Raw genomic sequence first — 23,302 nt, forward strand, 5'->3', positions numbered from 1 at the left:
CTGCACCGTATTTCCACAGTACATGGTTGCCATTGCAATCAGGCCAGGTCCATCAACACCGAGACTACCGCGCAGGCATACTAATAACATAGCACCGTAATAACAGAAATAGAGAGACACTTAAAACATGAACTTAAGACGCCACCATGAGTAACTAAAAAGAGTATCTCATGTACACCGCCTGGACAGGATGCTAGGCTGATGCTACGAGTACCTATTGTGGGCTACTCTCTCTTCTCCCATCTAAGCCAAGTGCATGTGATTGGGGATATGAGGGTTGGGGGTGGGTGCCCAGATTAGCACGATATAAGAAATAGGGTGCCATTTGGGATACAGGATCCAAGGCTTACCTGCTGCCCACTGCCTTTCTCCAGTCGGTCGATCATCTCCTCAAACTGTAAAAAGGTGATCTCCATCTTCTTCTTCAGTTTGTGAACAAAGGCCTCATCCTCTGTGTCCAGGTCATAGTCCGGCTGCTCCGTGTCCAGGCTGAAAGCTACAGAGAGAGACCGAGAGATAGAGAGAGTTTAGACATGAGGATGTCAGTGTCCCGGCTTAAAGCTACAGAGAGACCGAGAGAGAGAGAGTTTAGTCATGAGGATGTCAGTGTCCCGGCTGAAAGCTACAGAGAGAGACCGAGAGAGAGAGTTTAGACATGAGGATGTCAGTGTCCCGGCTGAAAGCTACAGAGAGAGACCGAGAGAGAGTTTAGACATGAGGATGTCAGTGTCCCGGCTGAAAGCTACAGAGAGAGACCGAGAGAGAGAGTTTAGACATGAGGATGTCAGTGTCCCGGCTGAAAGCTACAGAGAGAGACCGAGAGAGAGAGAGTTTAGACATGAGGATGTCAGTGTCCCGGCTTAAAGCTAAAGAGAAGGGAGAAAGGGAAATGGTTTTTTTAGACTGCTAAAAGCTGGATGAGAGATCTTTAGACATGAGGATGGGAATGAAGCGGACTATCAGAGATCCTGGGAGCCATTTTAAATCCCCATCGTGATGTCAAACCCGCAAGAGATTCATGCTGCTCAGCGTAAATGTTCTGGTTCGGTTTTCAAGAATTAAAAACCACTTGATAAAGTGGCTCGTGCTAGCAAAAGCTACGCGTCCATGACGCACGTCCCCAGTGTAACTCTCCTGTTACCACTGACCAAACGCTAATGTGAAATTCCATTTCAAGAGTTCAGATAAAGATTTTCAAAATTGCATGCGTCTCGGAGCTTAAATTAGGATCATGTCTACGGTGCTAAGACCAAAACAATAAAAAAATAACAGATAGGGATGCACAATATATCAGTGAACATATTGGAATCGGCCGATATTAGCTGTCTAGTTTAACGCCGATGTCAAACTGACGTGCATACCAATATAACATTGGAACATGACGTAATAACGCCACGTACAATGTCTCTCTAGATGTGCAACACAGCATTCCTAACCTAGCCCACAACGTCTGCTGTGTGGATCGAGCAGTCAACAAGTCGAGCAGTCATTTGAAAGAGTAAGAACATTTCAGCGAGACAACTCAAAAGGCGAAATCCATTAAAGCCAAGATAATGGAATTCATTGCCCTTGACAATAAACCGTTCTCGTGTGGGTGATGTTGGCTTTCGCTGACTGGTCGAGCATCGGTACACACTACCAAGTGCGCTATTTTTAGGTGACCGCAATTTCCGGGCGATTTCTCAGCCAAACGTGAAGAACAAACGGAGCCATTTCGCCTACAAAAAATAATCTTTTGGGAAAAAAATGAACTTTGGCTGTCTACCTGGGAGTCACGTGAGTGAAAACACCCGAAGTTCATCAAAAGTAAACGGTTTAATTTGATTGCTTTTCTGATTTCCGTGACAAGTTTGCCTGCTGCTAGCAAGGCATAATGCTATGCTAGGCTATGATAAACTTACGCAAATGCTTGTCTAGCGTTGGCTGTAAAGCATATTTTTGAAAATCTGACATGACAGGGTGATTAATATATTTCACTTGTGATTTTCATGAATAGGAAGATTTTCTAGGAAGATTTATGTACGTTGCGTTATGCTAATTAGTGTCAGATGATGATAACGGTCCCGTTCACGGGCTGGGTGTCACTACAGGTTAATCAAATAAGAACGGTCTTATAAATTAGGGTTATTTTAGATGACACCAGCTATATAGCTTGATTACAAGTGAGTGTAATCAATGTGAAATAATACTGAATACTGAAAAAATGTATGAACGCGTCAAATTATGTGCCGTACAGTCATGTTCAGGTCCTGATTGGTCAACAAGTTTATTTGGCAAGTCAAATAGTGTTATTTGACGTGCATCTTTTTTGACACGCAAAGACCCAAAAGGCAAAGAACAAAAAGTATTTCCATCGAAATCCTGGTTGAGAATGAACAACGAAACAGCACAGCAAGTAAGTGAAAGAAGTAGGTTTGATTATGTTTTACAGGTAATGGGGACATACAGTTGAAGTCAGAAGTTCACATACACTTAGGTTGGAGTCATTAAAACTCGTTTTTCAACCACTCCAATCTTCTTGTTAACAAACTATAGTTTTGACAAGTTGGTTTGGACATCTACTTTGTGCATGACACGTAATTTTTCCAACAATTGTTTACAGACAGATTATTTCAGATTATTGTAATATTAATTCCAGTGGGTCAGAAGTTTACATACACTAAGTTACACTAAGTTGACTGTGCCTTTAACCTGTTAAGCCTATAGGGGCGCTATTTCATTATTGGATAAAAAAACGTGCCCGTTTTAAGCGCAATATTTTGTCACGAAAAGATGCTCAACTATGCATAGAATTGACAGCTTTGGAAAGAACACAGTCTAACGTTTCCAAAACGACGAAAGATTTTATCTGTGAGTGCCACAGAACTCATTCTACAGGCGAAACCAAGATGAAACGTCTAACAGGAAATGAGCAGAATCTCTGAAGCTCTGTTTTCAAATGTCTCCATATATGGCTGTGAATGCAGCAGGAACGACCATGTGCTTTCTGTGGTTTCTTCAAGATGTCTGCAGCATTGTGACGTATTTGTAGGCATATCATTGGAAGATTGGCCATAAGAGACTACATTTTCCAGGGGTCCGCCCGGTGGCCTTAATCTAAATTCGTGCGTAATCTCCAGTTGCGGTCATTTTGTCCTGGGATTCAGAACGAAACGCACACTTCCACGAAGGATATATCATCGAAGAGATATGTGAAAAACACCTTGAGGATTGGTTCTAAACAACGTTTGCCATGTTTCAGTCGATATTATGGAGTTAATTTGGAAAAAAGTTCGGCGTAATTGATGACTGGATTTTCGTTTTTTTTTGGTAGCCAAACGTGACGCACCAAACGGAGCGATTTCTCCTAAACAAATAATCTTTCAGGAAAAACTGAACATTTGCTATCTAACAGAGTCTCCTCATTGAAAACATCTGAAGTTCTTCAAAGGTAAATGATTATTTGAATGCTTTTCTGGTTTTTGTGAAAGTGTTGCCTGCTAAATGCGATAATGCTAACGCTAAATGCTACGCTAGCTAGCTACTGTTACACAAATGATTGTGTTCCTATGGTTGAGAAGCATATTTTGAAAATCTGAGATGACAGTGTTGTTAACAAAAGGCTAAGCTTGAGAGCTAGCATATTTATTTCATTTCATTTGCGATTTTCATGAATAGTTAACGTTGCGTTATGCTAATGAGCTTGCCGGGATAAATACACTCCTGGATACAGGTTTTTTTGGTAGCCAAACGTGACGCACCAAACGGAGCGATTTCTCCTAAACAAATAATCTTTCAGGAAAAACTGAACATGTGCTATCTAACAGAGTCTCCTCATTGAAAACATCTGAAGTTCTTCAAAGGTAAATTATTTTATTTGAATGCTTTTCTGGTTTTTGTGAAAGTGTTGCATGCTAAATGCTAACGATAATGCTAACGCTAAATGCTACGCTAGCTAGCTACTGTTACACAAATGATTGTTTTCCTATGGTTGAGAAGCATAATTTGAAAATCTGAGATGACAGTGTTGTTAACAAAAGGCTAAGCTTGAGAGCTAGCATATTTATTTCATTTCATTTGCGATTTTCATGAATAGTTAACGTTGCGTAATGGTAATGAGCTTGAGTCTGTATTCACGATACCGGATCCGGGATGGGTAGATCAGAGAGGTTAAACGGCTTGGGAAATTCCAGAAAATTATGTCATGGCTTTAGAAGCTTTTGCTAGACTAATTGACATCATTTGAGTCAATTGGAGGTGTACCTTTGGATGTATTTCAAGGCCTACCTTCAAACTCAGTGCCTCTTTGCTTGACATCATGGGAAAAATCAAAAGAAAACAGCCAAGACCTCCGAAAAAAGTTTTAGACCTCCACAAGTCTGGTTCATCCTTGGGAGCAATTTCCAAATGCCTGAAGGTACCACGTTCATCTGTACAGACAATAGTACGGAAGTATAAACACCATGGGACGACAGAGCCGTCATACCGCTCAGGAAGGAGACGCAATCCCAGAACAACAGCAAAGGACCTTGTGAAGATGGAGGAAACAGGTACAAAAGTATCTATATCCACAGTAAAAACGAGTCCTATATCGACATAACCTGAAAGGCCGCTCAGCAAGGAAGAAGCCACTTCTCCAAAACCGCCATAAAAAAAAAATCCAGACTACGGTTTGCAACTGCACATGGGGACAAAGATTGTACTTTTTGGAGAAATGTCCTCTGGTCTGATGAAACAAAAATAGAACTGTTTGGCCATAATGACCATCTTTATGTTTGGAGGAAAAGGGGGAGGCTTGCAAGCCGAAGAACACGACCATTTAACTGTAAATGCCATCAAAATAACTTGTTGGTCAAAGTGGTGTGTGTATGTAAACTTTATTTAACTAGGAAAGTCAGTTAAGAACAAATTCTTATTTACAATGACGGCCTACCCCGGACGACGCTGGACCAATTCTGTACCTCCCAATCACGGCCGGATATGATACAGCCTGGATTCAAACCAGGTACTGTAGTGATGCCTCTTGCACTGAGATGCAGTGCCTTAGACCGCTGCGTCCATGTATGTGTGTGTTAACTATTCAACTGTACTAGAATGCTTAATAAGGCAGCAACATTTTTTAAATATCAGCAATGCCATATTGCTGCATCACTCGTTACGAGAGCAATGTACAATACAGAGAATTTTGGTAAACAAGGAATTTATGGTAAGCGCATGGAGGCCACCATCTTTATCCTCCTTCACTATTCTGACCAAAGCTACAGCTGTATTGATTGGGGGTAAAGTGATTACTTTACATTTGGTTGGTTAAGCAAATCTGAGCAGAATCAAGCTAGAGGAACATACAAATTCATGGCAGTCATTCTAGGCAACTGCATTTAAAATTTTGTCAATGACACTTTCAAAGTCCAAGATGGACAAGAATCCTGAATCCTAAACACACACTCTTTCATTTAAATAAATTACAATGTCATTAGAAGTTTGATTTGAGCGCTGGCGGCTTCTACTGCTAGACTTGCAGCAAAAACGTCAAACAAGGTGACATGAATGAACTCCATGCTTATCATAGAAAATATGTCTCACATCGGACAAACGGCAGCAGGGACTTCTACTTTAAAACAATGACAAAAAGACATGACCAGGAAATTACATTTAGCCTAGCTCTTATCTGAATCAATCACAACAAATAATGTGATTCATGGACGATACGATAAGGTCTACTAAATTACTACTAATCCCCCTCCAAGATCCCCCTCCCCCTACTATCTCAAATGCCACAAAATGGACAAAAACGTCTTGTCATTGCCTAAGAACCTACACCCGCAAATATAAATGGTTGATCAACACCTCCAAAATGGACACCTTGACCTAATGCCCTGTGCACTTAGGCAGATCTAAGAGGATCTGACTGCTGCAATCAATATGGAAACAGCTTCACTGTGTCTGTGGGTGGAAGTTTCATCATTGCTTGTACCAATCAGATCCTGTCAGATGTCCACAAGTGACACAGGGTGTTAGGGTCGATTTGGTTGAGAGCCGTGAGAAAACGAGCTTTGATCAGCCATGGAAATAAAAAGTGCTGAAAACACGTTGGCTCACTATTTATAAAGATGGAGGACAAGCTATAGCACCCGTACTTAATAGACGGACCATGGGCTGGCTCCAGGCCCAGAAACGTGTTTTTATTAGATCAGGATTCGACTCCTGGTATCATACGAACACACAAACTACATGACAAATGTGTAGAATTACAGGAAACGAGTTTTAAAACGGCTATTTTCCCTCTCTGCCAACAAGAGGGGTGAGAACAGTTTGAACAGTTTGGGATCGCATGGGCTGCGAGGTGGGGGTTGTTCCTACGCAGACAAATGGCCATCCGGATATTTACCACCTAGGAAATGTGTGTGACCGGACCTTCTTCAATAGTATTTGAGTACCCCTGAGCTCTAGGACGAGACAGCATTAGCTAGCACTAGTCATGTTTTTTTAGTTATACAAATCCATACTTAGGAGTCAAATTATCGATATAATATCATCTAAACTAATACTGTGCACCCCCGTCCCTATCAATAGCAGCCAGGTCCACTTTACTCACGCTGTATGTGAATAAGCTGCTTTGGCATCTTGAAGTCCCCGGGGTAGAGGGACTCGTAGTAGGCGATGTTGCCGTCTGCCTCCGGGACGGGGATGACCATGTTGTGTTTCTCTCCATACACCGACTGGGCCGACATGGCTCTCTGGAGATGGTGTTCCTAGAGAGACCGAGAAAGAGTTTAGTAATATAATATATGCCATTTAGCACTCTTATCCAAAGTGATTTCTAAATTTCTAAATCATGCTTACATTTTGGGGTGTGGCCCCAGCAGGAAACCAACATGTTCGCCATGTTCTACCAACTGAGCCACACAGGACCACAGGGAGAAGTTCAGAGATGAGGGCAAATTATTGAACAACATACCTCTCTCTGCCTGTTGGGCAAAGTCCAAGCACTTAAATAGCTAAATTGACAGGGTCATCTGGGAGTCTGAGGTAACGGATGCCTAGAGAGAGGAGTACTTAAGTCAGAGTTAACCTCAAATCACAGTCACACCAACTGCTGCCATCTAAACCATGAGGCCAGGAACAAATCAAGTGTCAAATCAGTACTGACAGAAACGGCAGCCTTTTCAAGGAGAGTTCAGGTGACAAAACTAGTCATTGTTTGAAAGTACTAGAAAAACAAGAACAAAAGACTGGAAAATCAAAAGTACACAGCAGGACTTGGCAAGGCAGGAGTAAAAGTCCTGGAATGGTTAGCAGTCACACACTGATTTATTAGGTTTTTCCTCCAGGTGCAGAACCCACGTACACTCCTCCACTTATAGCAAAGGCAATTTGTAGGCTCACTCGCATTCCTGCTCCTGTTCCAAAGTCTGGGGACTAGTTTGGACGAGGCACCTTGCAGATGCACTTTACAACAACCAAATAATGACAGTCCTTTGAAATAACTACAAAACACCAGTGGATAAAACAACAGTGTATCAAGTTTGAACAGTGTCCTCTGGCTCTGAACAGGGCCTGGGGCAGTGCTCGTCTGAGCGTGCTGGCCAACAGTACTAAAATGAAAGGGCCTCTGGCTCTCAGACAGACGTGGGCACCTTGCCCTTGGCAGCCTGTCAACACAGCACAAGCACAGCGTAGGACCAGACTTGTACATCATCTCAGCGGAGTGTGTGTTTATGGTTTCACTGCTCTGGGGGCCCCAAGGCAAACTAGAGTCGTTTCCTCTGCCTTCTCACCAGCTGTGTCAAATGAAACCCCATTCCCTATTTAGTGCACTACTTTTGCCCAGGTCAAGAGAAGACTTTGGCCTGATTAAAAGTGCACTATGTAGTGAATAGGGTGCCATTTGGGATGCACATCCACTCCCATCTGGAGTCCTGAAGTGTTCCCTTGTCAGCAGCTAAGGCTGTGACGATAGCAGTTTTGCGATGTTTTCTCCATGCAAAAAATGAAAACAATGTAGACCAAACTCTGGTCCTTTAAAAACCAGCTGCATATAAAATAGTGTGTGCTCATCTTAGAAACTAAATATAATGGGACTCTGGAAGTGTTTGTTTCTAACAGTTGACTAATTTTCATAAAGAATCCACTTCATGTTGCGTTTCCTTGCCACGATACTATCGAGTATCGCAATACTGGTATCGTCCCGGCTCTATCAGAAGCAGTCAAGTCTCTCTTCATAGGCACAATGATTAATTTATGGAACAATTAGTTACCGGTTTTGAAAGAAAAAAACTATACAAAAACAAAATGCAATAAAATATTTCCCAATGACCATGGGAAATAACCAATATATAAATAAATTTGATTCAATAAGAGGCCGACCGATATCATTTTCCCGATATTAGCCTTTTAACGACTAGGGCCATGACGATACCAGTATCGCAATATCTTTTCAGGTTCAAACATGAAAACCCGAAGCAGACCAAACTCTCTGCTTTTTACAGAGGCCCAGAACTGCAGCCATAGAAAAACACACGGGCTGCCAAACGTAATCAAACACCATTTTTATAGGCTACTTCCCTAGCGATGGCAAAGGGCTGGCAGATAATAGACTAGTTGAACTGCAGCTACTACCACAACAAAAATAGCCAACCTGGCCTGAACCATCCACCATCGGTCTCTTCCTCCTCCAGACTGCGACAGTCTAGAAATAGGCTTTAAATGAGCGTATCGATCACTGTCAAGGTCTGTCTGCTCTGGCGGCCCACCACTGCTGTTCCTGGCCCGAATGCCTACCAGGCATCTACTGTCATGAATGCCTGGCAGGCATCTACTGTCCCGCATTCGGGACAGTAGTGGATGGTTCAGGCCAGGTTGGCTATTTTTGATGTGGTAGTAGCTGCAGAGGCTGGTGATCTCGCATTAGTTGACTTAACTTTCAGATTTTAATTTGAATTGAGATCATGATTAACCATGTGACAATGATTGAGAAACATGCATATAAAAATCGTGACTGGCACGCAGAATGGTAGGATAAATAGTAAGCCTCCCAAACTTGAAACTTACTCACCACCTATGACATGTTTATAAAATAATTGCCTCCACATTACCATGGTGGGATTTTGCCTATAGGCTACTTTGAAGCAAGGTAAGACAAGTTGGAATTGTTTTGATGGTCATAACAAGGATCATTTAGCTATTTGATTTTAAGACCCCTTAAGGTATCAAAAAAATATATTTAAAAAATATTGGATGAGACATGGAATTTGGCATTACTGCTATTAGCCAATAGACATGAATTGAATAACAGATTCATCACTACATGGAACAGATAGATTTTTTAGGGTGACTAAAGGAAGTTTGTTCTGAAGTGACTGTCCTATATCTGTGAGAAGACAGATCAGGAAACTAATAACTACGCATTTATCCCCTTATTTTAGGTACGGAACTATTTTTTTTAAAACTGGTACCCGAGAACCAGTCTTGAGGCTTGTGGGCGTCCTAGAGCAAAACAGAGAACTTTGTAGACCAAACCGCTTGGACGCTACAGATGTTTGTGTGAGAAGACCAATTTTCGGGATGTCTAATGGTCTGACAAACAACCCTCTAGCTCCGACACCTTTCAATGCAGATGCAGAAGGGCGATATCGGCAGATGCAGTGGATTGAGACGCAGCCCAAGCAACAAAAAAAACATTGTGCTTAGACAGATTTTGATGGGGCTTTTTTTATTATTATGTTAATTAGAATTCCGCAGGGCCACAGAATTGTAGGCTAAGGGTTAATGGATAACAGTTCATAAGCAGTTATGCATGCGTGGCGGTGAAACCATTTTACACCTGTTATCAGTAGCACTACTGCAGAGATTGTGGACATGTAGCCTATTGCACAACACATTCCAGGTGAAGGAGGTCAAAGCAGTAAGAAACTGGTGGTCTGCCAACATCTGTGCCTTCCAAGGAAAAATGGAATGCAGACAAATCAACAGATCCCACCAATTCCCTCTGCACCCTGTCTCAGACAATGACCCAGTGATGGTGAGTTCACGTAACAAACACTGACTGTCTGGGCTGACACACAGTTCGCACCTGTAGAAGGAAGAACTAGGGAGTCCCAAGCCCTCCAGCTGTTCTACCCCCACCAATCATAACTCAAGAGATTTCCACTGTGGTAAACCAAAGACAACACAAAATAAAAAAGTAACCATGTATGGTAGATGTCTGTCCAACTGCTGTGCATAAAAGTGTTACCAAAAGTAGAGAAGCTAGGTTGAAAAAGTCTAATGTGCAATCACCTAGAAGGCATAGACATAGTATTAAAGCTAGAACATCCATTCCCTACCCCAACCAAAACATCCATGAAAATAACTGTGTGACATAAGGTGGATACCACACTCATCTCGTTTCCCATGCCAGTTACTGAGAAGCTGTCACTTGCCTGACAGCTCCTCTGACAATGTGCGCAGTATTCTACATAAACAAATCACTCCTATCTTTGCGTGCCTCTTACGCAATACTAGTGCTGCACAGCGTAACAAAACTTCAGCACTTGTTAGATACTAGAATGTGAAAAACTTTCCGGTACAAGAATGTTACTTTCGGGACTTCTGTCAAATGGGTCTCACTGATCAAGCATATATATCAGTGCAGCCAACCCCTTATAATAGCATGCACCATGACTGCTCCACTTACTCATTGCTAGCCTGCACTGGGAGTCTTGGCTGCATCATGTTAGCTCCCAACTCATGCTGCAGATAAATTAATGCACTTGAATAAAGCAACAAAGCATGTGGAAATGTTTAAACTTAATTACTGTTGGCAAAACAATGTCCATTGATTGGAGTCCACTTGTGGTAAATTCAATTGATTGGACATGATTTGGAAAGGCACACACGTCTGTAAGGTCCCACAGTTGACAGTGCATGTCAGAGCAAAAACCAAGCCATGAAGTCAAAGGAATTGTCCGTAGAGCTCTGAGAAAGGATTGTGTCGAGGCACAGATCTGGGGAAGGATACCAAAACATTTCTGCAGTATTGAAGGTCCCCAAGAACAGTGACCCCCATCATTCTTAAAACGGAAGAAGTTTGGAACCACCAAGACTCTTCCTAGAGTTAACTGCCTGGCCAAACTGAGCAATCAGGGGAGAAGGGCCTTGGTCAGGGAGGGGACCAAGAACCCGATGGTCACTGACAGAGCTACAGAGTTACTCTGTGGAGATGGGAGAACGTTCCAGAAGGACAACTATCTCCGCAGCACTCCACCAAATCAGGTAGAGCGGCCAGACGGAAGCCACTCCTTAGAAAAAAGGAACATGACAGCCCACTTGGATTTTGCCTAAAATGCACCTAAAGGACTGACCATGAGAAACAAGAATTTCTGCTCTGGTGAAACCAAGACTTAACTCTTTGGCCTGAATGCCAAGCATCACATCTGGAGGAAACCTGGCACCATCCCTACGATGAAGCATGGTGGTGGCAGCATCCTGCTGTGGGGATGTTTTTCAGCGGCAGGGACTGGGAGACTAGTCAGGATTGAGGGAAAGATGAGCGGAGCCAAGCACAGAGAGATCCTTGATGAAAACCTGCTCCAGAGCTCTCAGAACCTCAGACTGGGGTGAAGGTTCACCTTCCAGCAGGACAATGACCCAGAGCCCGGACTTGAACCCGATCAAACATCTCTGGAGAGACCTGAAAATAGTTGTGCAGCGACGCTCCCCATCCAACCTGACAGAGCTTGAGAGGGTCTGCAGAAAGGAAAGGGAGAAACTCCACAAATACAGGTGTGCCAAACTTGTAGCGTCATACCAAATAAGTCTTTCAATCGCTGACAAAGGTGCTTTAAAAGTACTGAGTAAAGGGTCTGAATACTTATGTAACGTGTCAGTTTTTTTTTTAAAGAAATTTGCAAAAATGTCTAATGAGGAAGTAAAAAAAAATGTTTAGATGAGAGAGTCAGACTTTGTAATCAATTTCAGAATAAGGCAGTAACGTAAAATAATGCAAAATAAGCTGATTACCACCAAAATTTTTATTCATTCAATTATTTGGTCTCTCTCACGTCTCCCAAAGATGCTCTATGGAGATAAATAGTAAAGGCGACTTTTTATAGGCACCAACTCCACCATGATTCGTTGGACAAAGACTAGGCGGAAAATGTATGGCATTCTTGGATAACCGCCGAAAATAAGATCTGTGATAAAACATGGGCTTGGGAGATCTAGGTTTTTTTCTATGAGAATGTTCATCAGCCAACGTCACTTTGTGAATTGAAGAATTTGTGATATGACACATTTTAAATAAAACAAAGGTATCATAATTCATAAAAAGATCATGTTAATAACCTCTGCGGGATTGGTGTCCCGTTCACAGGACGGTTGAGCTAACGTAGGCTAATGTGATGAGCATGAGTTTGTAAGCAACAACAAAAAATCCCAGGACAGAAAGCTAAGATATGAAAGATATGGACAGAAAGCTTAGATTAAAAATTATTTAACTGCACGGTCTAATTTACAGTAGCTATTAAAGTGAAAGAATACCATGCTATTGTTTGAGGAGAGTGCACAGTTATTAACTTGAAAATGTATTAATAAACCAATTAGGCACATTTGGGCAGTCTTGATACAAAATGTTGAACATATGGTTCATGGGATCAGTCTAAAACTTTGCGCATACACTTCTGCCATCTAGTGGCCAAAATGTAAATGGTGCTTGGGCTGGAATAATACATTGTCTTTCTCTTGCATTTCGAAGATGGTATTATCTTTTACCAGATCAAATGTGTTATATTCTCAAACATAAATTTCACATTTCCACAAACTTCAAAGTGTTACCTTTCAAATGGTACCAAGAATATGCATATCCTTACTTCAGGTCCTGAGCTACAGGCAGTTAGATATGGGTGTCATTTTTAGGCGAAAATTGAAAAAAAAGGGTTGAATCCTTAGACTGACAAAGTCAAATTGATTGTATGTGATTCATTAATGCACACATGGCTGTCAGAAGCAATATCATTACATTACAATTTATTACTCAAAAAATGCCCAACTATTGAACAGAGCAGTAGCATGGTTTATGTCTGCATCAAATGCCATTCTGTGAACGGCTAACATGCCTTTTTTTTATGTGGTATCTTGATGGTATCAAGAATTGTGATACTAAACCTGGTATCGAAATCCAAATTCTGTTATGGTGGCAACACAGTCCATTTCAGTTGGCTGGAGTGGAGACTTAGAGTACAACAGTATGAGTCATAATACCTTAATACCTGTAAAACCTAGCAGCCATTGGAACCATTTTACTGTTGGACCACTAGGTTGTATGGGTATTATGACACCTCCACTGTGGGGCTCTAATTGTTGCTGGGACTCCTACTGTGCTCTGCATGCCACTAGTTTACTACAGCTGTGGTGGCTGCCTAACACACAAAACCTCTGGCTGACACCAAGCCTCCAAGAGCAATAAGATACATTGTGTCACAGAGAAATGTCAAGAAGAAATGTCCCGACCTCTCATAAATAAATTAACACATTCAAGTCAAAATGTGCAATTAATGAAAACAGATCTGCAGGGAGCATCGCACCTTAAATTATAGCTTCACACACACAGAAGGCTAGCTGAGTAACACTCAACTCCGTTCTCTTATATTGAGGCGGAGTTGAGTTTTGACAACTGGTCGCGGGATTCGCTAGCAACATTGAGTTACCATCAGCCGATTCTTATTAAAATGTCAATTCTGAAAACGCTTACCTGAAACTCCTGTACAACTGTGATCCTTCTGCGGGGTGGTGAAATTCATACTATTAATAAAAAAAAAAATGTTTTAAACTTTTAGCGAGATTCAATTGGGTATATGCTATCCGGGATCTTTGGGACGACGCCCTCTCTCCCTTAAAGTTTACATTTTAAATGGTCAGGGTAGGGGATAAGATGTGGATGTCCCAGAGATCCCGGATTGCACTAGCCGATTTAATTGAGTTGAGCAACACAAATTAAGAAAAAAGTCAGTGGTTGTATTAGATAAAAGTTTTTATTTAACTTATGAATTTTAAGCACACGCAGAATGACTGCAGTTGTACAGGACACACACAGAAGACATTTTTACAAGAATCGACTGATGTTGGTGACTCAATGTCGTTGCAAGAAAATTGACCAGTTATCAAAACTCAACTCAAGCCTCGATATAAGGACGGAGCTGCTTGTTCTTCAGCTAACAGACTGCAAAACCCTTGAAATGGATTGACAGAAAATTCCAACGGTCATTAAATAAGGGCCATGTTTCAACTGAAGCACGGCATGTATATAAATACAATATAACATGTTTTTAAACATGCAGGCTATACAAGTTTCACTGAAATGTAAACACAGACATGGCCCAAGAGGCACGATTTCTTGTTTTTGATCATTATTTGTGTACTTATTTGACATCTTTGCTGCACTGTTAGGAGCTAGTAACAAACTTTTCTCTGCACCCGCTATAATATCTGTTAAACTGTGTACACGACCACTAAACTTGGATTTGATTACCAAAACACAGACTGACTGACATGCAATTTTGACAGGTACAAACGTCCACACCATAACAAGGCCACGTGCGTAGACAACACTCTAGACACATGGAACCTTGGGGCGAGAGCCAAATATTAACCAAGGCGGTAAGAAAAATACACATTGTAATCACCCAATCATAAGTTAATTGAAAGTAAAGCAAAACAGTGCACCAATGAGTGATTGCTCATTCGTTGGTTAATACTTCAACATGACCAGAACATGCGAGTCAAACAATGCGTAGTTTGAGTGCACATTTAGCTAGCTTTGTTTTATCTAAAAACACGGACCTTTTCTACTCGAGGCATGCAATGTTTACATTTTTCCGCCAGTATCGTCTTCACAGAGGCACATAAAGAATGTCTGATCATTAGCTCCCCCTTGCACCGGTCCTTTGCCATTACGCCAACAGACAAGGCACATCCCAGGGACACACAACAAAATGTCGGATTCATGGGAGTCACGTGATTCCTTTGTACTTAGAAAATCTCCTCCAGCGAAAATAACCAACTAAAACCAGAATATTGAATAATATATATAAATAATTCATCCTTAGTGATCTGGAAAATGTATCCACTTATTGTTAAGACTATCTACACAACATTTTCGTCGTGTTTTTTAAAATAAAATTGGCGGCCATTTTGTGCAAACATGCGCAGAAAAAAAGAGGAGCGCCTCAAAATATAAAAATAAGGAGAAATGTTTATTTGCATATTTTCGAACTATAAAAACATACCGATTCCTCTTCTTTCTCCATCCCCGTCGGCATTTGCGGCACTGCCCGGTTAATAGATGCATATTCATGCAGGTCGGGTAAATCCTCACATCGGAAGACGGGTAGTGGCTTGGAAGCGTCCAGCGCCCGTGCCCGAAACGACAATTTACTCATTTTTTAAAATTCGAGATGCAACATAAATCTATCCAATCTCCTTAAATTCACATCGGTTTCGAGTTGAGCTTTCATGGATGATTCTGTGCGGTTATTCTGACATATACGGTTCGGCCTATTAAAGCTAAAGTTAGGGCGTCGCGAACGGAGCCGGGAAGGCCCGGATCTTGATCGCTCTATTTCGGTCTTTTTTCAGAGGCTTCCCTGTCTATCGGTGGTTCAGTACGCCATGGCCAACATGGCGGACATTAAAAACTCTTTAACGCTCGGTTCGCTCAAAGCAGCCCAACCCACCGATCACCGAACAGCCATTCCCACGCGGTCCCGAGCGCGTGCGCGTTCGCGACGGTGGGGGACGTGCCCCCCAAAACTAAACAAGTCAAATAAAACATTTACATAATTTGGGTAAGTAGCTAACCATTATATGTTTAAGGTTAAATTTGGAATCCAATTACAAAAGGGGCATGCTGAATGTCCCTAATTGGTTACAATCTAAAGCCTACATTGCCTTATCATTAGGTCTCTCTTTATGTAGTGTTGTCTCTCTCTTGTTGTGATGTGTTTTGTCCTATATTTATATTGTATTTTTTATCCCAGGCCCCTTATCTGACTTGCCTAGTTAGATTTTTTTTTTTTTAAATCGGTGACTAATAATTCTGAATTATTGTCTCTAACATTAGACATTGTATTATCATGCACCTTTTATTCCTCAGTTGTTTTACATGTGATTTGAACATTGAGGGGGGATGTTTTTAAATTTGATTAAATATTGGGATTTTGTAAATGTGATTAAATATATTGGGATTTAGTAACTTCTATTAAATATTGGGATGGGAAGACATGGATGATAACTAGCAAACCATACATGATGATGCATTTGCATTACAATGCTCTGGCATGATACCAAATTTTTGAAGTTGTTTTGCTGCATCTTGCTGATGCAGTACCAAGCCTAGCTCTTAAGTTGAAACAAAAATACAAAACCCTTGAAACATAAACTACAAGTTTTTTTTTTTTTAAATAACCAAAGTAAAATATGACTAGACTTACTAAATTACTAGTCACTACCAGTACTGGGAACTGAACAGCTTCTGAAAATATTTTCAAAGTTTGAAAATGTTGCCCTCTTGTGGTGTGATTAACCCTAGAACTGTGGCCCGCTGCAACCAAACTGTGTGGTCCTCTGTTGACCAGTGTGTAAATCCTATCGTAATTCAACAGTGGTGGCTGGAAAACATGTTTGATACCATTCTGCTCCAGCCATTACCACAAGCCTGTCCTCGCCAATTAAAGTGCCACCAACATCGTGTGTAATTCAAATATTTGGAAATAATAAGAACCTCAAAACAAAGGGTTCTGGTGCCATAAGTTGGCAAGCCTTGTCCGAGCCAGAATGGTCAATAAGGCTAGTCCGCTTGACACCAAACTCAGTCTTCCCACCGTCAGTCTAAAGGCTCCTTGATATTGTAGTCACAATGTGTCTATAATGATGGTGGATGTGCTTTACTGATTGGTTATCCTGTGCCAAACACCCACACAGCACCCAAGTCCTACCCCCATCTCATACAACTTTTGGATTTTCAAATAAAGAGGTCTCAACTTCCCAGAAAAAATAAACATTTGAGAGAACCAATCAAAGCTCAAGCCAATTTTGTTGTGAATATTGCACCATCAACAGGCTCCTGTCCAGACAAGTGTCACAGCTCTCCTTAGCTGTGTACCATCTGAGTCACATCAGCCATGCTACCATAGGGCATGAATCCATCTCCTGTTTCTGTAGTGTGAGGCAGCTTAATGTACAAATACACCCCCTGGACAGGATGCTAGTCTCTCTGTGCCTTACCCCAATACCTCATTAATGCCAAGCGGAGATGCATCTGGTGCTTTACTAAAGCCCATATAAGGACATTCTCAGGGCTTACCTATAGTAATGGCAGACATCGGGTCTAGCCAGGCTCCAAGAGTTGTAGGTTCCACTCGGCGTCGACCATTACAAAAGACAGCATCATTGGGATCTGAGTGGGAATAAAAAAAAACAGCTCATCATTCCTTTGAGTGTTTAATCAAAGGGGTCATCATGTTGATGGGACTAGGACAGCGGTTCCAATTGCAAAGAGTAACTAAAATCTCAGAGTGGGCGTGCTTATGTGTATTCATTGCTCAGATTAGAGAGGCAAAACATTGTTTACGCTAGGAACCAAAAAGGGCAAACACAATGAAACAAACAGGGAGGGACCTACAGTGCATTTGGAAAGTTCAGACCCCTTCACCCCCCCCCCCCCCCAAAATGGAATAAGTGGAATAAGTTAAAATTCCTCAATCTACACACAATACCCCATAATAACAAACCAAGAACAGGTAGACATTTTTGTAAATGTATTAAATAAAACATACCTTATTTACAGAAGTATTCAGACCCTTTGCTTAGAGACTCAAAATTGAGCTCAAGTGCATCCTGTTTCCATTTTCCACCTGCGATAAATTCAATTGATTGGACATGATTTGGAAGGACACCTGTCTATATAAGGTCCCACAGTTGACAGTGCATGTCAGAGCAAAATAAAGCCATGAGGTTAAAGGAATGTTGAGGCACAGATCTGGGGAAGGTTACCAAAACATTTCAGCAGCATTCAAGGTCCCCAAGAACACAGTGGCCTCCATCATTCTTAAATGAAAGAAGTTTGGAACCACCAAGACTATTCCTAGAGGTGGAATAGCTCCCTGGTCAGGGAGGTGACCAAGAACCCAATGGTCACTCTGACAGAGCACTAGAGTTCCTCTGTGGAGATGGTTGTCCTTCTGGAAGGTTCTCCCATCTCTGCATCACTCCACCAATCAGGCCTTTACGGTAGAGTGGCCAGACGGAAGCCACTCCTCAGTAAAAGGCACATGACAGCCCGCTTTGATTTTGCCAAAAGGCACCTAAAGAACTCTGACAATGAGAAACAATATTCTCTGTTCTGATGAAACCAAGATTGAACTCTTTGGCCTGAATGCCAAGTCTGGAGGAAACCAGGCACCGCTCATCACCTGGCCAATAGCATCCCTACAGCGAAGCATGGTTGTGGCAGCTTCATGCTGTGGGGATGTTTTTCAGCATCAGGGACTGGGAGACTAGTCAGGATCGAGGGAAAGAGCAAAGTACAGAGAGATCCTTGATGAAGTCCTGAGCACTCTGGAGCAGGTTCTCAGACTAGGGCGAAGGTTGACCTTCAAACAGGACAATGACCCGAAGCACACAGTCAAGACCATGCAGGAGTGGCCCAGCCAGAGTATCATTCAGTGGCCCAGCCAGAGCCCGGACTTGAACCCAATCAAACAGCTCTGGAGAGACCTGAAAATACCTGTGTTGCTACGGTCCTCATCCAACCTGACAGAGCTTGAGGATCTGCAGAGCAGAATGGGACAAACTCCAAAAATACAAGCTTGTAGCATCATACCCAAGAAGACTTGATTCTATAATCGCTGCCAAACGTGCTTCAACAAAGTTGTGAATAAAGGGTCTGAATACTTATGTAAATTTGATTTAACAAATAAAATTAGCAACGTTTTTGCCTTGTCATTATGGGGTATTGTATGTAGATTGAAGGAAAACATTTATTAATCCATTTTAGAATTAGCCTGTAACCTAACAAAATATGAAAAAAGTCAAGGGGCCTGAATACTTTCCAAATGCACTGTACCTGCATTTGTCCAATAGAAACTCGTTTTAAACTAAATGCAGGTAGATCCCTACGCGTTTGTCAACAAAAACTACTTTCTATTGGACAAATGCAGATAGGTCCCACTCCCACTGGTTATTAAAGTAAACAGTTTCCATTGCAAAACCTTTTGCAACAGCCCAAACGTTTTGTAACAGAATACAACTAATGAATACACCCCTGCTCTCTCCCCTGTCCATGTAATCTAACTCAAAAAGACCTAAAAGGCAAAACTGATACTAAAATCAGCATTCTCCGAGACGCTTCGTGATTATGACCCCAGGACAAGTCTACCCCATTCAGAGGCTAACTGCTTTAGTGCCTATTGACGATAGTATCTTCTGGTCGGGGAGTTACGTTCTGTACGGGTACCTTTATTGGGTTAGTGTTTCCACATGGTCATATCTCCATGTTACATTGCTTGTTTACGGAAGACATAGGCGGCCACCTGTGCTAATTAGCTCTGTGTGTAAACGTAAATTGGTAGGAAGTGTAATTCATCAACTGGAGGCACACACAGCTTATGGATGTGTAAAACTGCAACTGTATAAGAGGCATATCAGCATATTTTTTTTAAACTAGTGAAAGCAATATTCGAGCCTAGGGCTAGTAACGTTAAGTCTGATCCAGCCACTCTACTGATTTATTCTGTTATTAATTACCTACATGCCAAACAACTTGGCGTTAGTCAACACTTCAAATATGAATGTGCAGTTCCTTTGTAGACCACTGGTAGTTGGTTGGCAGTGTAAGCAATCAAATATTGCCTTCCTTGCCTAGCTGGAACATGACAATTAGTTAGTGGTTATAAATTTACAAGCCGATTTACAATAATAATTGTACAGTTTACACCAGATTTATGTATGACACGTTGCGGTCATGAATTTGGTCCGTAACTTAGCATTAGCTGGCTTTCTTCCTGACTCTTTGGACTATAATACGTTTAGCATTTCGAAGGTCAGAACATTTGAAAGCAAACGACAATTTATAACACTTAAACCAAACTAAAAACGTTAGCTAACTTACTAGCTAAAAATGGAGCTGGCTCGCGATTGTAACGTTAACGTAGTTAGTTACTAGTAGCCTAGCATGCTGATTTGACATCGGTGGTTTGCAAACTTAAGCCATTCAATTTAATTGTGATAGCTTGCTATCCACCAAACAAGACGATTTTCACACGACAGTTGTTTCGACCAGCTATACAAAGATATCTGAAAAACGTACCGTAAAATTGACTCCAGGATGGGTAATAACATTTCTTGTGATCATGAGTGATTCCCCAAAAGCCAAGGACAGACGCTGGCGTAACGTTATCGTTTTGCAAACGCCATGCAGTAAAATTCTCCTGATAAGACGTCATTCAGCTTTTTGTTAAGCATCGGATTTCTCTTGATCGTATCGGAAAGCCTCTCTCTCCGTCGAAGTAATACATTATTGAGATTAGATAATTATACTTGTTATTTCCAAGAAGATTAGCTAGCAAAACTAGGAGAGAAGTGTTCTTGTTGGGGGTTAACAACTTTGCAATAGAAGACGCATCCTGATTGGTCGGTGGCTGGCACCAATCTGTAGAGAGCAATGAGGTAGAGAACACTGGGTTGATGAGCTCACGCTCAAAAACGAGAAAGTTCCATCTGTTGTACACGGTATTCTAAACCCTCTGTATTACCTTGGGAATGGACCACCTAACGTACAAAATGGAAACAGACGCAGAAACGCAGTCTTTCAATTGCAGTACGGAAATTATTATTATATTATTTGAATGCTGCCTGCTGGTGCCTGACTGCAGGTTGGGAGAGATGTCAATCTGTACACTATTTACAGCTTGATTTAAATCAGCGGAACAAATTATACAATGTATTATTTACGGGATTACAATTTTATTATGTGATGGAACTATTCAAAAACAAATTTACCAGAAAGACCCACTAACTTCAAACTGTCTCCCTTGCAAAAAAGGTCTAACACAACAGAAAACTAATTTCAACCATTGGGCATTCTCCCAACCTGTATTGGAGCCGAGCTTCCAACTCCTGATACCAATGTTCGCACCAACTGTGTCCTGTGGATTGGCCTTGTTCCCCTCCTCCGAGCTAGTGGCAGTGCTGATGCCATATGACTCAAGTATCTACAAATGCTCATTAGGCAGTGCAGCATCTGAAAACAGTGGCAGCTGTATTTTTGTTGTTCAGATCAGGACACTATCCTGAGATTTATCCGGAGTTGGAAAATGCATGAATTGGCAAAAATAAGAGGTGAAATGCATCTGTTAAACTGTAGAAAACATGTGGGTAGCATAAGATGAACAGTGAGTTGAAAGCTGGATCAGAGGCCTAGGCCACAGTGAGCCAAACATTCCTTGGCATCTTTCTAACAAAAAGAAAGCAAGGACAAATGACACACACGCAGCATGGAACAATTTTGGGGTAATTTGTTTTGGAACTTTAATAAATAATTTCAGAAATAAAGTAATGCAAAATGTGAATGTGATGAAATAAAAAGGCACTTTAAAAACTGTGTTCTTACAACTAAGTGGGATGTTTGAAATTCTACAAAGATCTGAATGACGTCACTCCCTTAACACTGATCTTTATAACTGAAATGTAGTCACCATTATTCAATGGAAGAGTTTGATTAAACCATCTAATTAGAAGAGAATTATTCAACAGTAAAATAAAAACACGCTGAGGATACAGGTCAAGTAATAAACCATTCAGAACCCCATTCAGAACTCAATTTCTGTAACTGAAGCAAGACACTTAAAAATAAGGCATATTGTTTGCAAACAAGGCAGTGAGTTCTGTAATATTTGGCATCGCTATTAAGAGTTTAATAGGGACCTGAGTTCTTTAAAACTAAACAATTTAAACCTGGAGCCCATAATACTACTAATGTACATTAATGTCATTTTATTTTATAAAGATTTACAAATATCATGACTATCTTTAAAAAATAAACATTTAAATTGATTGTTCAGGTTGAATAATAAATTGATTAACATACCTTTGCTTCCAGCCCTTTTCTGTGACTAAAATATGGCTTTACACAGAATTTCCTACAAACTGTACACATTACAATTTACTGCTGTCCTAATGGCCAGCTATCGCTACGTATCTTGTCCCATATCGACATCCAATTTCACCCTCAAAAACAGAAATAATGGCTCCACGGTTCTATGAAAGGCACAACCACACCTTCAATGACCTTACCAGTCCTGTGGCAAAAATAAAATCAGTTTAAACATTCCGCCAAGTTCCACAAAAAAGTAAAAACCAAAGTTTATACATACTGTACAATTTTTCAATTCAAATGGTGCATAGAAAAAAACGGTTAGTAAAACATACTGAAATAGTGGCAAAATGCACTGCTATTATTTGGTGACTACAAAAACAAACCATGAACATAAACCCCCCACAATATTATTTTGCATACAGTGTTGTAATGACAGAGAGGATTCTCCATCATTTGCCCTCGTATTTTGGATTGACAACAGTTGTTACAGCACTCTTGTAGATGGGATTCTCACCCTGCAAAAGACAAGCAAAAAGAGTGAGAAAGAGTAATCATGGATACATTGTCTTTGTCCCAAATGGCAGCATATTCCCTATTTTTTTGTTAACCTTTTATTTAACTACATACATACACAGTGGGGAGAACAAGTATTTGATTACCTGCAAAATCAGCAGTGTTTCCTACTTAAAGCATGTAGAGGTCTGTAATTTTTATCATAGGTACACTTCAACTCCGAGAGACGGAATCGAAAACAAAATCCAGAAAATCACATTGTATGATTTTTAAGTAATTAATTTGCATTTTATTGCATGACAGAAGTATTTGATCACCTACCAACCAGTAAGAATTCCAGCTCTCACAGACCTGTTAGTTTTTCTTTAAGAAGCCCTCCTGTTCTCCACTCATTACCTGTATTAACTGCACCTGTTTGAACTTGTTTGAAAGACACCTGTCCACACACTCAATCAAACAGACTCCAACCTCTCCACAATGGCCAAGACCAGAGAGCTGTGTAAGGACATCAGGGTTCAAATTGTAGACCTGCACAAGGCTGGGATGGGCTACAGGACAATAGGCAAGCAGCTTGGTGAGACGGCAACAACTGTTGGCGCAATTATTAGAAAATGGAAGAAGTTCAAGATGACGGTCAATCACCCTTGGTCTGGGGCTCCATGCAAGATCTCACCTCGTGGG

The 23,302-nt window shown here is 41.2% G+C and overlaps 2 protein-coding genes across 6 annotated transcripts in view; both read right to left on the reverse strand.

Moving 5' to 3' along the window:
• Window positions 1-20,642, reverse strand: part of LOC139386583 (enhancer of polycomb homolog 1-like) — a 34,943-nt gene extending 14,301 nt beyond the window's left edge. Inside the window, exons 1-4 of one of the 4 annotated variants that reach the window (XM_071132249.1) lie at window positions 20,321-20,642; window positions 17,318-17,410; window positions 6,575-6,731; window positions 351-496 (exon numbers count right to left, since the gene is read on the reverse strand). In XM_071132249.1, coding sequence (XP_070988350.1) covers window positions 351-496; window positions 6,575-6,710 — 282 coding nt within the window. In that variant the 5' untranslated portion in view covers window positions 6,711-6,731; window positions 17,318-17,410; window positions 20,321-20,642. Of the gene's footprint in view, window positions 1-350; window positions 497-6,574; window positions 6,732-6,822; window positions 7,020-15,242; window positions 15,657-17,317; window positions 17,411-20,320 lie in introns of those variants that run through there. The other 3 variants (XM_071132250.1, XM_071132248.1, XM_071132247.1) reach the window with 3 other exon arrangements.
• Window positions 20,643-21,515: 873 nt separating this feature from the next.
• The window catches only part of LOC139386496 (integrin beta-1-like), a 32,409-nt gene continuing 30,622 nt past the window's right edge, over window positions 21,516-23,302 (reverse strand). For both annotated transcript variants that reach the window (XM_071132065.1, XM_071132066.1), the window contains one exon: window positions 21,516-22,623. Coding sequence is in view for 1 of the 2 variants with exons in the window: in XM_071132066.1 (XP_070988167.1) it covers window positions 22,558-22,623 (66 nt within the window). In the remaining variant the exon portion in view is untranslated. The remainder of the gene's footprint in view (window positions 22,624-23,302) is intronic.

This window comes from Oncorhynchus clarkii, chromosome 28 (assembly GCF_045791955.1).
Source record: "Oncorhynchus clarkii lewisi isolate Uvic-CL-2024 chromosome 28, UVic_Ocla_1.0, whole genome shotgun sequence".
Classification (NCBI taxonomy): Eukaryota; Metazoa; Chordata; class Actinopteri; order Salmoniformes; family Salmonidae; genus Oncorhynchus; species Oncorhynchus clarkii.